At 43.3% G+C, this 13,857-nt stretch overlaps 1 protein-coding gene across 3 annotated transcripts in view; it reads right to left on the reverse strand.

Annotated features, from left to right (window-relative positions):
• The window catches only part of ARHGAP15 (Rho GTPase activating protein 15), a 978,992-nt gene that overhangs the window by 946,919 nt on the left and 18,216 nt on the right, over positions 1-13,857 (reverse strand). Inside the window, exons 2-3 of one of the 3 annotated variants that reach the window (XM_077447752.1) lie at positions 12,521-12,715; positions 1,858-2,007 (exon numbers count right to left, since the gene is read on the reverse strand). In XM_077447752.1, coding sequence (XP_077303878.1) covers positions 1,858-1,947 — 90 coding nt within the window. In that variant the 5' untranslated portion in view covers positions 1,948-2,007; positions 12,521-12,715. Of the gene's footprint in view, positions 1-1,857; positions 2,008-12,520; positions 12,722-13,857 lie in introns of all 3 variants that reach the window. The other 2 variants (XM_077447751.1, XM_077447750.1) reach the window with 2 other exon arrangements.

The following is a 13,857-nucleotide window of genomic DNA, read 5'->3' on the forward strand; positions in this document are numbered from 1 at the left end:
TCCATCCATTGCAGCCACTGTGCCCATCAATTGCAGCCACTGTGCCATCAAACGCAGCCACTGTGCCATCAAACGCAGCCACTGTGCCATCAAACGCAGCCACTGTGCCATCAAACGCAGCCACTGTGCCATCAAATGCAGCCACTGTGCCATAAAACACAGCCACTGTGCCCATCAATTGTAGCCACTGTGCCCATCAATTGCAGCCACTGTGCCCATCAAACCCAGCCACTGTGCCATCAAACCCAGCCACTGTGCTATCAAAAGCTACCAAGTTTCTTAGAGAACCAACCTTCAGTATGGTGGAACTATTCTAATTCTATTGATCCAGGAAAAGGAAAACCAAAACCTCAGTAAAGCAGATGACAAGTTATTTTTACAACGTGGGAAAATAAAACTTTCTTGTCAATGATACATGAACGAATAGGTCAACATTTTGAAATTATTAATTTGAGAAAAGAAGCACTTTGCCATGAATGAAGAAGAAAACTCGACCAATAATTCATAATATGACCTAAAGCCCATGCAGAGATAATATGGTCTTTGGGGGTGCATTGTGGTAGTTTTTCATATATATATATATATATATATATATATATATATATATATATATATATATATATATATATATATAGTTATAGACTACCTGCTCCTCGCCTTGGTGACTACTTGGTCCCCTACTAAAGGCAGCAGGGCTCGGAGAAGCAACACGTGATGTTCTTTCTCTCTCTCTCTCTCTCTCTCTCTGCCCTGCAGTGCAATCTGGGAGTTGTAGTCTCTGCACAGCACAGGCACCAGACGGCCATGCTGAACTCTGTGTGTCTGTGCTTTGTGAGAGAACTACAATTCCCGCCATGTACTGGGACCGCCGGCGTCGACTTTTGGGGAAAGGCTTGGAGGACGACGCTGCGGCAGTGGAGCCTGCTATTGGACGGAGGCAGCCTGAGCCATGCCCACACCATCCACCATGATCGAGTGACTGTAAATTAGTGTTGTCCCACTGGTCACTCCAGTGTGAAAGCCGGAGGGCTTTCACACTGGAGCAGTGTGCTAGCAGGACGGTGAAAAAAGTCCTGCTAGCTGCAGCTTCGGAGCGGTGAAGGAGCGGTGTATTCACCGCTCCTAAACTGCTCCTACCCATTGAAGTCAATGGGGAAGCGCGGCAATACCGTCGGCTGCAGCTGCATTTTGCCGGCGGTTTTAACCCTTTTTTCGGCCGCTAGCGGGGGTTAAAACCGCCCCGCTAGCAGCCGTATACCGCCGCTAAAACAGCGGTAAAGCGGCGGTAAAAATAGTGCCGCTTTCCCGCCGACGCCGCTCCCACTCCAGTGTGAAAGGGGTCTAAGGTAGCAGCTGTTTGCCTTAATTGGCTATAGTACCTTTGGGTTATTTTTGTGTACTTTCACCTTATACTATTAGTGCTTGTTGATATAGGAAATAGCCGATGATTCCTATATTTATATTTACTACATATTGCACTTGATGGTGGATACATTAATGACTTTGTTTTTTATTATTTGGATTCAAGAATAATTATTGTGGACACCATTGTTGGTGAACTGAGCTGCACAATATTATGAAAGTGATTATCTTGCTGATACATTTTATATTGTATTATTTTAACACTCTTTCTTGTTTTAGGTAGTTTAACACTTGATATGTTGAGCGCGGTTATACACATATTTATTTCTTTGTCATAATATATGTGACTGGTGTGTACCCAGTGTGTTTGCCTTGCTCACAAATAAAGGATTTATAAAAAGAAAAAAGCGTTAAAAATACAGTATGTAATAAAATACTGTAAATCAGCAATAGACCTTAGTTATCAAACTATATTAGTGGTTTGACCTCACTTACCTGTTTGCTAATTTCTCCGGGATCAATGATGACCATCGACTTGGACTGGCTCAGTCGCTCGTGTTGAGCATTTGGGCTCTTTATTCTCATCTGGACAACTTCTGAGTTCTTCACATTTGAAAGTGTCTCTTCAGAGGTCTCGGGTAATGCCTTCAAAATACATATTTTGCAATAAATTCAAAGGAGTAAAAGTAGATCTAAACTTAAAACGCAAATATTTGCTATGATACAGGGAGCATTTAGAAATGTCAATTGTAGCCTAAGTGGTCCCCTGAAAAAATTACCTTTTGTGTGGAATTCCTCCTTAAAAAATAGGAGTGCACCTCTTGGTGTGTGAATGTGCCCAAGCACTCCTTTGTCTACAGCCCCATAGCTGTATTTCTACAGTGTGAGATCTAAGAGTAGCACCCTACTAGATGGGTGATAGGATTTCCAGCGGCTCTTACGAGAGTAAGTGCTACGTAAGACTATTGGTTTCAGAAGATTTGGAGTGAGATTTGGGGATATCTCTACTGCACTGCTCCCTGTTCTCCTTGCTAGGGGCTCTGATATGAGGACCCTGCCTCCACCAAAAGCACAACCTCCCCAGGTTACTGAGTCAGCTGATCCATCGATCCCACAGAATATTGACATTAATTCCTAGCAGCCAGAGACAGTATCAAGTCACAAATACAAACAATAAATCTTCACTTACACTATTAGGATGATGCATGACAAAGAAGCTGACGCAATTCACTGGCGAATATTAATCCTCCTGGAGGTATTCCCGAGTGTGGCTCGGGGTTAAATGTCAGTACCATTAGCGGTAACCCCAAGCCACACTCGGGATTGCATTGCAGAATCTTGGTACAGCTTACTAACCTTGTCACCAGGATCCTGCGATGTCCCCCGCGGTGTCCTCCGACGGATCATCTGCCCGATGTGCTGTGCTCTGGGCTCCATTTCCTGCGAGCAACGCATGGGGGCGGAACCCGGTGGCAAAAAACATAACACATACAGTACACTGTAATCTTACAGATTACATTACTGTATCAAATTATTTCACATTCCTTTTGTCCCTAGTGCTTTGTCCAGTGCCCTTCATGCACTTTTATATTATATATACTCCAGGTAGCTGGAACTAGCGAGGGAAGTGAATGTCGCTGTCTTCATCTTCCGAGACTGACATAATAAGGGGGCGGGGTCATCATGTGACATCACCCGGTGACCCCGCCCCTTGTCTCTATATAAGTCGCCGCACAACGCGTCCCTGTCATTGCGGCCAGAGAGAGTGTTGAGTCAACATCTCAAGGAAGAAGAAGAGAAGGCGGCAGCGACAGAAAACAGGGCCACTGCTAGTAAAATAGCTGGAAGCAGAAAGCGAAGGCCTGGCAAGAAGAACCAAAGAGGGGGACAAGACCCCCGAAGTCGGAAGAAGAAAAAAAGCCGGGCTCGAGTCTGGCGAGAAGACCCCCCAAGACGGAAGACCCCCGGAGCTGTCCAATAAATTGTTTTAAAAACATGTGTTGTGTTTTTTATTTACACTTTTTTTCACCAGGTGAATGGGTAGGGGTACATGGTACCCCAATACTCATTCACATAAGGTGGGGGCTGGTATCTGGGGGCCCCCTTATTAAAGGGGGCTCCTGGATTCCGATAAGCCCCCAGACCCCGACAACCAATGGCCAGGGTTGTCGGGAAGAAGCCCTTGTCCTCATCAACATGGGGACAAGGTGCTTTGGGGTAGGGTGGCCGCAGGGCACCCCCCTTCCCCAAAACACCCCCCCATGTTAAGGGCACATGGTTTGGTACGGCTCAGGAGGCCGTTTGCTCGTCCCCACCCTCTTTCCTGACTGGCCAGGCTATGTGCTCAGATAAGAGTCTGATATGGACTTTGGGGGGGACCCCCATGCTGTTTTTTCGGCGTAGGGCTTCCCCTTTAAGTCCATTCCAGGTGACGGGGCCAGCGAGGTGTCAATCTCGCCTATGAAGGCGGCGACAGTGACTTCCTGTGCTAGTCCCGTCTACCTGGAGTCACGTTCAAAAAGAACGGACTTTTCTCTGTGTGTGGGCCGTTTATTTCAAAAGTCCGGCGGACACAGACGGTCGGATTGTCCGCCGGACTGCCGAGTGCGGCGGACAATTTTGAGTCAAAACTTCTTTCTAAGTCGCCGGACTTTTGGGAACAAAAATAGGAAATTCAATTGATTGAACAACAGCACCCTTTTAAAGACTTCATATGGCCCTCAATGGATGTATCGTCATAGATAAAAAAAGCACTTCATAGTTTAATACGTTCAATGTAGCTTTGGTGTAGGAATTTGATCTGAGCATGCGTGGCACTTTGTCCGATCGGAATTCTCTACACATGATCGGAGCATTTTGTCAGAAAATATTTCCGGGAAGTTGGAAAAGTTGGTCCGACGGATATTCCGACGGAAACAGTCCGATGCAGACCACACACAGTTGGAATGTCCGACAAAACGCTCCGATCGGACACATTCCGACGGAATCTCCGACTGTGTGTACAAGGGCTTAGAGAGAAGAGGAGAGTGTTGGGGGGGGGGGATAGCTCCCAACTGTCCCTGATTTTGAGGGACTGTCCCTGATTTTGAGCAATGTCCCTCTGTCCCTCTTTCTTTCCTCTACACGGACGTTAGAGAGAGGAGGAGAGTGTTGGGGGGTGGGGCATAGCTCCCAACTGTCCCTGATTTTGAGGGACTGTCCCTGATTTGGAGCAATGTCCCTCTGTCCCTCTTTCCTTCCTCTACAAGGAGCGTTGGATCGTTAGAGAGAAGAGGAGAGTGCCAAAGCAAAACGAGATACGTTTCGTAGGTGGACACATAGCTCCCAACTGTCCCTGATTTTGAGGGACTGTCCCTGATTTGGAGCAATGTCCCTCTGCCCCTTTTTCCTTCCTCTACAAGGAGCATTAGAGAGAAGAGGAGAGTGTTGGGGGGGGGGGGGTGCATAGCTCCCAACTGTCCCTGATTTGGAGGGACTGTCCCTGATTTGGGGCAATGTCCCTCTGTCCCTCTTTCCTTCCTCTACAAGGACGTTAGAGAGAAGAGGAGAGTGCCAAAGCAAAACAAGATACGTTTGGTAGGTGAGCACATAGCTCCCAACTGTCCCTGATTTCGAGGGACTGTCCCTGATTTGGAGCAATGTCCCTCTGTCCCTCTTTCCTTCCCCTACAAGGAGCGTTAGAGAGAAGAGGAGAGTGTTGGGGGGGGGGGGGGCAACGTCCCTCTGTCCTTCTTTCCTCCTCATGTGTCCCTCATTTTGGTCTGATCTATATAGTTGCATATAAAATGCACTGTTTATCTTTCAAAAAGTGTTCCCCAGCACTAAACCTTTCATCCAAATTATAAATTGCTGCATTTGTACATTTGAAAAGCCAATATAAAGGAATAGTAGTGGTAAAAAAAAGCCCTTGTGGATTTAATTAACCTTTTCTTTTGGTTAATTCTCCTTTAAGGGGGTGTGGCAGGGGGTGTGTCCTATGCCTACATACGCTTGGTAGTAGGTTTCCCTCATTCGCATCTCAAAATGTTGGGAGGGACGGGGGTTGAGTGCCCACAGTGCCCACCCCAAGGGTACGTTTTTCAAGAATCCCAGAGTTCAGTTTGAATAAAGCAAAGAGCAGTGTGCAGTAATCTAACCAATAAAAAGTGAGTAATCTAAACGTGAACTCTGATTGGTCAGTCTAGGATTCTGCACTCTGTCATTATCATTGCTTTCTCTGCTCCCTCATTAAATAATCCTGACGGCTTTATGCCAGTTCCATCTGTGCTACCGATGCTCATTATTACAAAAGCCGCCCTGCCTTGTGTACAGGCTGAACACACTTTCCTGCACACATGGCTAAACTTTGCTAATTTCCTTCCTGAATTATTTATAACACGTGTCAGTCTTTCTTGTAACTCTGAGTACAACACAGAAAGTATCGCTGAGGGTCACTAAGCCCAGATGCCAAGCCATTCACAGGCCAGCGGTGTGCTAGTACCATCTGCTTGGATAATATCCCTTTTCCCCTATTTTTAGTATTGAAGTGCTGTTAACGAATCACATTGCTTCCTCTGACACACTCGCGTTTAATAAAAAAAAAGAAAAAAATGAAACTAAGATCATGTGTTACGTGTTATATACACTAGCTGTTAACCAATCACCTTTCAACTTTCATTAGTTTAGAGCAGTCAAGTTGCTTGTGAAAGTTACTTGCCGATTGGTTGCTAAGGACGACTGCATTCTGCATAGGCTTCTTTGAATGTATACCACTTGCGCTCTGGAAAATTTTACCCCCTTAATGACCAGGCCATTTTTTTGCCATTTGGCACTGCGCTACTTTTTATCATTAGGCCCCTTTCACACTTGTATGACCTGAAAGTTGTGCGACTTTGATGCGACTTCGAACACGCCATGAAGCAATGCCTGTATAATCTTGAGGTCTATGGACCTCAAGTCGCATCAGAGTCGGACCAAAAATAGTGCAGGGATTGAAGTCACTACGACTTGAAGTCGCACAGATATGAATGGTACTTATTGGAAATCATGGGGTACGACTTGTCATGCGATTTTGCAGTTCCAAGTCGCAGGACAAGTCGCACAAGTGTGAAAGGGGCCTTAAAGTAATATAAAAGTCTTTTTTTTTTTTTTAAATACAAATATGTTCTACTACCTGCTCTGTGAAGTAGACATGTGCACTGCCGAAAAATTCATTCATTTCCGTTTAATTTGTTTATTTTTATTTTTTGGTTTTTTTCGGGTCATTTGTTATGATCGCAAATTCGTAAATTTGAAAATTCGTTAATTCTAAAAATCCAAAAATTCGAAAGAATAACTAACTAACTAATAATAACTAACTATTAAATTATAGGTATAGGAATTTCCTTTCAAATTTGGCTGTTAGTGAACGTAACGAATACAAATTTATCCGAAGTAAGAATTATCCAAAATAACAAATGCCTCATCTAAATAAATGGAACAGAACTAATTAATAGTACATAATAATAATAATAATAATAATAATAATAAAGGTTTTATTATTATTATTATTATTAACAAAAAGGTTGTATTATTATAATTGTTATTTATTATTATTAATGCGTTACGTTCCATTTGTTTAGATAACTTCGGATAAATTTGTATTCGTTACGGTCACTAACAGCAAAATTTGAAAGGAAATTCCACTGCCTATAATTGTATAGTTAATGATAGTAAAGTTATTATTAGTTTGTTATTATTTCAGATTTTCCGAATTTACAAATTTACGAATTTTCACATTTTCAAATATTCAAATATTCAAATTTATGAATATTCCGAAAGATTTGTTAAACGGGTTTGCGTTAATTTCCGAATTAACAAATTTGTTGAAATTAGTTTAAAAATAAATTTGGAATGAAACAAATTGCACATTTCTACTCTGAAGTGGTTTTGCACAGAGCAGCCCCAATTCCTCTTCTCGGGTCCCTGGCTGGTGCTCCTGGCCCCTCCTGCCAAGTGCCCCCCACAGAAAGCAGCTTGCTATAGGGGCACCGGAGCCGAGCCACAGTTCTGTGTGTCCATTCTACACATAGCCACAGCTTGACCCTGCCCCCTCTCTCTTCTCATTGAGTCATAGACTTTGATTGACAGCAGCGGGAGCCAATGGCACCCGCTATATGTCTCAGCCAATCAGAAGGGAGAGTCCCGGAAAACCAAGTCTCTCATGCAACACTGCTGGATCGAGATGGGACTCAGGTAGGTATGGGGGGAGGGGGGGCATGAGGGGGACCGCTGCGCACAGAAGGTTTTTTTTATCCTAATGCATAGAATGCAATAGGATTAAAAAAAAAAAAAACCTTCTGCCTTTAGAACCACTTTAAGTTTTTATTGGATTTAACCACTTTCTGACCAGAGCACTTTTTGTAATACGGCACTGCTTCACTTTAACTGACAATTGTGCGGTCGTGTGACATTTTCTTCCACAAATAGAACTTTCTTTTGGTGGTATTTGATCACCTCTGCGGTTTTTATTTATTTGCGCTACAAACAAAAAAAGTGATAATTTTGAAAAAAAAGCAATATTTTTTACTTTTTGCTATAATATCCCAAAAAAAAAAAAAAAATTTCTTTCTCAGTTTTAGGCCGATATGTATTCTTCTACATATTTTTGGTAAAAAAATAAATAAATGCAATAAGCGTATATTGATTGGTTTGCACAAAAGTTATAGCGTCTACAAATAGGGGATAAATTTATGGCATTCCTATTATTATTATTTTTTTTATTAGTAATGGTGGTCATCTGCGATTTTTATCATGACTGCGACACTTTTGACACCATTTTGGGACCATTGTCATTTATACAGCGATCAGTGCTATAAAAATGCACTGATTACAGTATAAATGACACTGTCAGGGAAGGGGTTGAAACACTAGGTGGCGATCAAGGGGTTAAGTGTGTCCTAGGGAGTGATTCTAACTGTAGTGGGTAAGGGTTCACTACAACATAAACAGAGATCACTGCTACCGATGACAGAGAGCAGTAAATTTCTGTCATGTTTCTAGGCGGAACAGGGAAAAGTCTTGTTTACATAGGCAACTCCCTGTTCTGCTGCTCTGTGACATGATCCCGGGCACCCGGAAGACATCGAGTCCGTGGGACCCGCGGAGTACACGGCGGGCTCAAGCACGCCCACCATTCAGCAATTTAAAGGGGACGTACAGTGGTGTGAAAAAGTGTTTGCCCCCTTCCTCATTTCCTGTTCCTTTGCATGTTTGTCACACTTAAGTGTTTCGGAACATCAAACCAATTTAAACAATAGTCAAGGACAACACAAGTAAACACAAAATGCAATTTGTAAATGAAGGTGTTTATTATTAAAGGTGAAAAAAAATCCAAACCATCATGGCCCTGTGTGAAAAAGTGATTTCCCCCCTTGTTAAAACATACTATAACTGTGGTTGTCCACACCTGAGTTCAATTTCTCTAGCCACAACCAGGCCTGATTATTGCCACACCTGTTCACAATCAAGGCATCACTTAAATAGGAGCTGCTTGACACAGTAAGGTCCACCAGAAGATCCTTAAAAGCTACACATCATGCCGAGACCCAAAGAAATTCAGGAACAATTGAGAAAGAAAGTAATTGAGATCTATCAGTCTGGAAAGGGTTATAAAGCCATTTCCAAAGCTTTGGGAATCCAGCGAACCACAGTGAGAGCCATTATCCACAAATGGCGAAGACATGGAACAGTGGTGAACCTTCCCAGGAGTGGCCGGCCGCCCAAAATTACCCCAAGAGCGCAGCGACGACTCATCCAAGAGGTCACAAAAGACCCCACAACAACGTCCAAGGAACTGCAGGCCTCACTTGCCTCAGTTAAGGTCAGCGTTCATGCCTCCACCATCAGGAAAAGACTGGGCAAAAATGGCCTGCATGGCAGAGTTCCAAGGAGAAAACCACTGCTGAGCAAAAAGAACATCAAAGCTCGTCTCAATTTCTCCACAACACATCTTGATGATCCCCAAGACTTTTGGGACAACATTCTGTGGACCGATGAGACAAAAGTGGAACTCTTTGGAAGGTGTGTGTCCAAGTATATCTGGCGTAGAAGGAACACTGCATTTCATAAAAAGAACATTATACCAACAGTAAAATATGGTGGTGGTAGTGTGATGGTCTGGGGCTGTTTTGCTGCTTCAGGACCTGGAAGACTTGCCGTGATAAAAGGAACTATGAATTCTGCTGTCTACCAAGAGATCCTGAAGGAGAATGTCCGACCATCTGTTCGTGTACTCAAGCTGAAACGAACTTGGGTTCTGCAGCAGGACAATGATCCTAAACACACCAGCAAGTCCACCACCGAATGGCTGAAGAAAAACAAAATGAAGACTTTGGAGTGGCCTAGCCAAAGTCCTGACCTGAATCCTATTGAGATGTTGTGGTATGACCTAAAAAGGCCGTTCATGCTCGAAAACCCTCTAATGTAACTGAATTAGGACAATTCTGCAAAGATGAGTGGGCCAAAATTCCTCCAGGACGCTGTAAAAGCCTCATTGCACGTTATCGCAAACGCTTGGTTGCAGTTGTTGCTGCTAAGGGTGGCCCAACCAGTTATTAGGTTTAGGGGGCAATCTCTTTTTCACACAGGGCCATGATGGTTTGGATTTTTTTTCACCTTTAATAATAAACACCTTAATTTACAAATTGCATTTTGTGTTTACTTGTGTTGTCCTTGACTATTGTTTCAATTGGTTTGATGTTCCGAAACACTTAAGTGTGACAAACATGCAAAGGAACAGGAAATGAGGAAGGGGGCAAACACTTTTTCACACCACTGTACCTGTACGCCCATTTGCCAAATTGACAATGTTGAAAAGTCCACATACAAAGAAGGCATAGTACTGTATCAAAACAGTATCATATGTGTTTTACAGTGTAGGGAGCCCCCTTAAAATATAGAATGTGGAGACAATAATAACCGATAAACAGAACCTAATAAAACAAATCAGAGCAGAGTCATTGCAGCATCTTTAGGGTGGTGGTAGTGGGGGGCATAGCTCCCAACTGTCTCTGATTTGTTGGGACTGTCCCTGATTTGGAGGGACTGTCCCTGATTTGGAGGGACTGTCCCTGATTTGGAGCAATGTCCCTCTGTCCCCCTCATTCCTCCTCATCTGTCCCTCATTTTGTTCTGATCTATATAGTTGTATATAAAATGCACTTTTTATCTTTCAAAAAGTGTTTCCCAGTGCTAAACCTTTCATCCAATTTCTAAATTGCTGCATTTATAAATTTTAAAACCCAATTTAAAGGAATAGTAGTGGTAAAAAAAATCCCTTGTGGGTTTAATGAACCTTTTTTTTTTGGTTAATTCTTCTTTAAGCAATTCCCGACCGGCGCACGACGATGTAAGTCGGCAGAATGGCACGGGCAGTCAAATTGGCGTACTAGTACGTCCATTTGAATTTGACGCCCTTCCATCGCGTGCGTGCCTCCGGCGGCGTGCGTGCCGGTCGGGACCCCCATGAGTCCAGTCGCGCGTCCCCCGAATTTGATCGCCACGGGGATACCCGCGATAGACTCGCGGCGAGGCTAAACGGGGAGATGGCGATGTAAACAGCATCTCCCCGTTCTGCCTAACAACAAGTGACACTGATCTCTGCTCCATGTGATTGGAGCAGAGATCAGTGTTCACTAAGACATAGCCCAGCCCCCCACAGTTAGTAACACGCCGCTAGGACACACTTAACCCCTACACTGCCACCCACTGGTTAACCCCTTCACTGCCAGTGTCATTTACACAGGAATCAGTGCATTTGTATAGCACAGATCGCTTTATAAATGACAATGGTCCCAAAAATGTCCGATGTGTCTGTCATAATGTCAAAGTCACAATAAAAAAATCGCTGATCGCCGCCATTAAAATATTAATAAAAATGCCATAAAACTATCCCCTATTTTGTAAACGCTATACATTTTGCGCAAACCAATCAAAAATCGCTTATTGCGATTTTTTTTTACCAAAAATATCTAGAAGAATACATAAACTGAGGAGAAAAAATGTTTTTTTATATATTTTTGGGGGATATTTATTATAGCAAAAAGTAAAAAAGAATACGTTTTTTTCAAAATTGTCGCTCTATTTTTGTTTATAGCACAAAAAATAAAAACCGCAGAGGTAATCAAATTCCACCAAAAGAAAGCTCTATTTGCGGGAAAAAAAGGACATCAATTTTGTTTGAGAGCCACATCGCAGGACCGCACAATTGTCAGTAAAATACGACGCTGTGCCAAATCGCAAAAAGTGGTCTCGTCTTAAGCCAGCAAAATGGTCCGGTCTGAAAGTGGTTAAGGGGGTGTGGCAGGGTGTGTGTCCTAAGCCTACATACGCTTGGTAGTAGGTGTCCATCATTCCCATCTCAAAATGTTGGGAGGAACGGGGGTTGAGTGCCCACCCCAAGGGTACATTTTCCTTCTCAAAATGTTGGGAAGTATGGTGGGGGGGTGTAAGGGAGAATGGAGAGAGATACCTAAAAGGACATACAGGCAGTCCCCGGGTTTGTGAGTCAGAACAGGTAAATTTTTTTAAGTTCCCGGATTGTTCCATAATCAAACAAATAGACTCTTCCTTAGGCCGCGTACACACGGGCGGACTATCCGTCCAACTAAGTCCGTCAGACAATCCGACAGACAGTCCGTCCTACTTTTGAATGAACGGACTTGACCACACACGACGAACAGACAGTCCGCTGAAAGCTTGCGCGATGACGTGTACAGCACGTACGACGGGACTAGAAATACGACGTCCTATATACTGCAATGCAACCTTCGGCCGTGTAAATCCTTTCTGAGCATGCGCCATACTTAGTCCGTCGAACTAGCCTACTCACGAGCGGACTGTCTGCTGAAACCAAGTTTGGACGGACAATATTACGGAAATTCTGAAAGACTTAGTCCGCCAGACTGTCCGCTGAAAAAGTCAGCTGAAGCCCACACACGAGCGGACTGTCCGCTGAAACACGTTTCAGCGGACCAAGTCCGTCAGACAGTCCGCCCGTGTGTACGCGGCCTTATTGTACTGTTTTCAGTTACATTTTTCTCTTATAAAACTTTTGTATTTTTTTTTTTTCACTTACTTGTAAAAACAACCAATAACAATATATGGAAGGTGGAGCAGATACAACATATTCTTAGCATACCTTGGCATCCTTTTTAGGTGGCACAGATCTGGGGGGTTTCCAGGATCGTTCCTTACTATGAACATGGACATAGTACTTCCTGCCTGATACATCCTCGTATTCTTCCCACTGGCCCACAAGTTGGACTGGGGGGCCTGAAGGACTCGGAGGCTCCAGAATGACGTTTCTTTGGTTTTACAGGAAAAGCCAGAGGATCTGCTTCTAAAAAAAAAGAAAAAATCATAATTTATGTCTTGGAATGCTTCTCTACACAAATATTAATTTAAGATGATATCATTTTGGTAGACTAAGATCCCCCCCCCCCCCCCCCACTTACACATTACAACTTAATTGTACATACCTCCTGCTTTTTTCCCTAATTTGATTGTAGGGAGAGTATTTATATCATATGGGTTTGTTTTTTTTGACCACGCTCATCTTGAACTACATATGCCCTAATTGCAACATGTTTTTTTTTTAAATAGAATAACATCCCTTTTTAAAAAAAAAAATGATTCATGGTGCATATGAACCTCACCAAACCGCAGCAGATTTTTATCACAAAAATGGATTCTGGCTTCGGAGGGCAAAAAGAGACAACAATACTTGATAATAAAGATGGTGATTATGACATCTTTACTAATGCTGCCCATTATTAGAATTTTACTTTACAATTTTCATTCTCAGGGCATTACCCTTCAACCAGTATAATTTGAAGGAGCACATTGGAACATTTTCTAGAACAAACACATTCTTAAAGTGGTTGTAAACCTTACAAACCTCTTTGACCTACAGGTAAGCCTAGATTAAGGCTTACCTGTAGGTCCAAGAATATCTCTCCTAAACCTACACGGTTTAGGAGATATTTACAAAAAGACAGGCACCGCTGTCTACGGTGCAGGTGCACTGAGCAGGCCGCAGATCACGGCGATACGCTGCTCGTGATGGGCTCCTGTGCGCATGCGCGGGAGTGACGTCATTGCGGCTCCGGCAAATCACAGCGCCGGAGCAGTGAGACAGTCACTCCGGTCACTCCGGGATACATGGCAGCGGCGAAGATGAAGAAGGAGGACTGCTTCGGGGGCTTCGCTCTCAGGTAAGTTATTCATAATGAGCTAGTATGCTATGCATACTAGCTCATTATGCCTTTGCCTTGCAGGTTGCATTTTTTTTTTTTTAATAGCCTTTACTTCCTCTTTAATTATTTACATTTTTTAACATTAAAGTGTTTGTTATCCCAACATGTCATATTGCTGATATGTGCCTGCTGTACCATGTACAGGAAAAAGTTTGCTTTTCTCTGTATTGCTACCTTTATGTGAAACCCCTGGGTTTTCCTGCCTGTCCCTCTTATTTAC

Source organism: Lithobates pipiens, unplaced genomic scaffold (assembly GCF_037356315.1).
Source record: "Lithobates pipiens isolate NorthernLeopardFrog02 unplaced genomic scaffold, aLitPip1_a1.2 Scaffold_22, whole genome shotgun sequence".
NCBI lineage: Eukaryota > Metazoa > Chordata > Amphibia > Anura > Ranidae > Lithobates > Lithobates pipiens.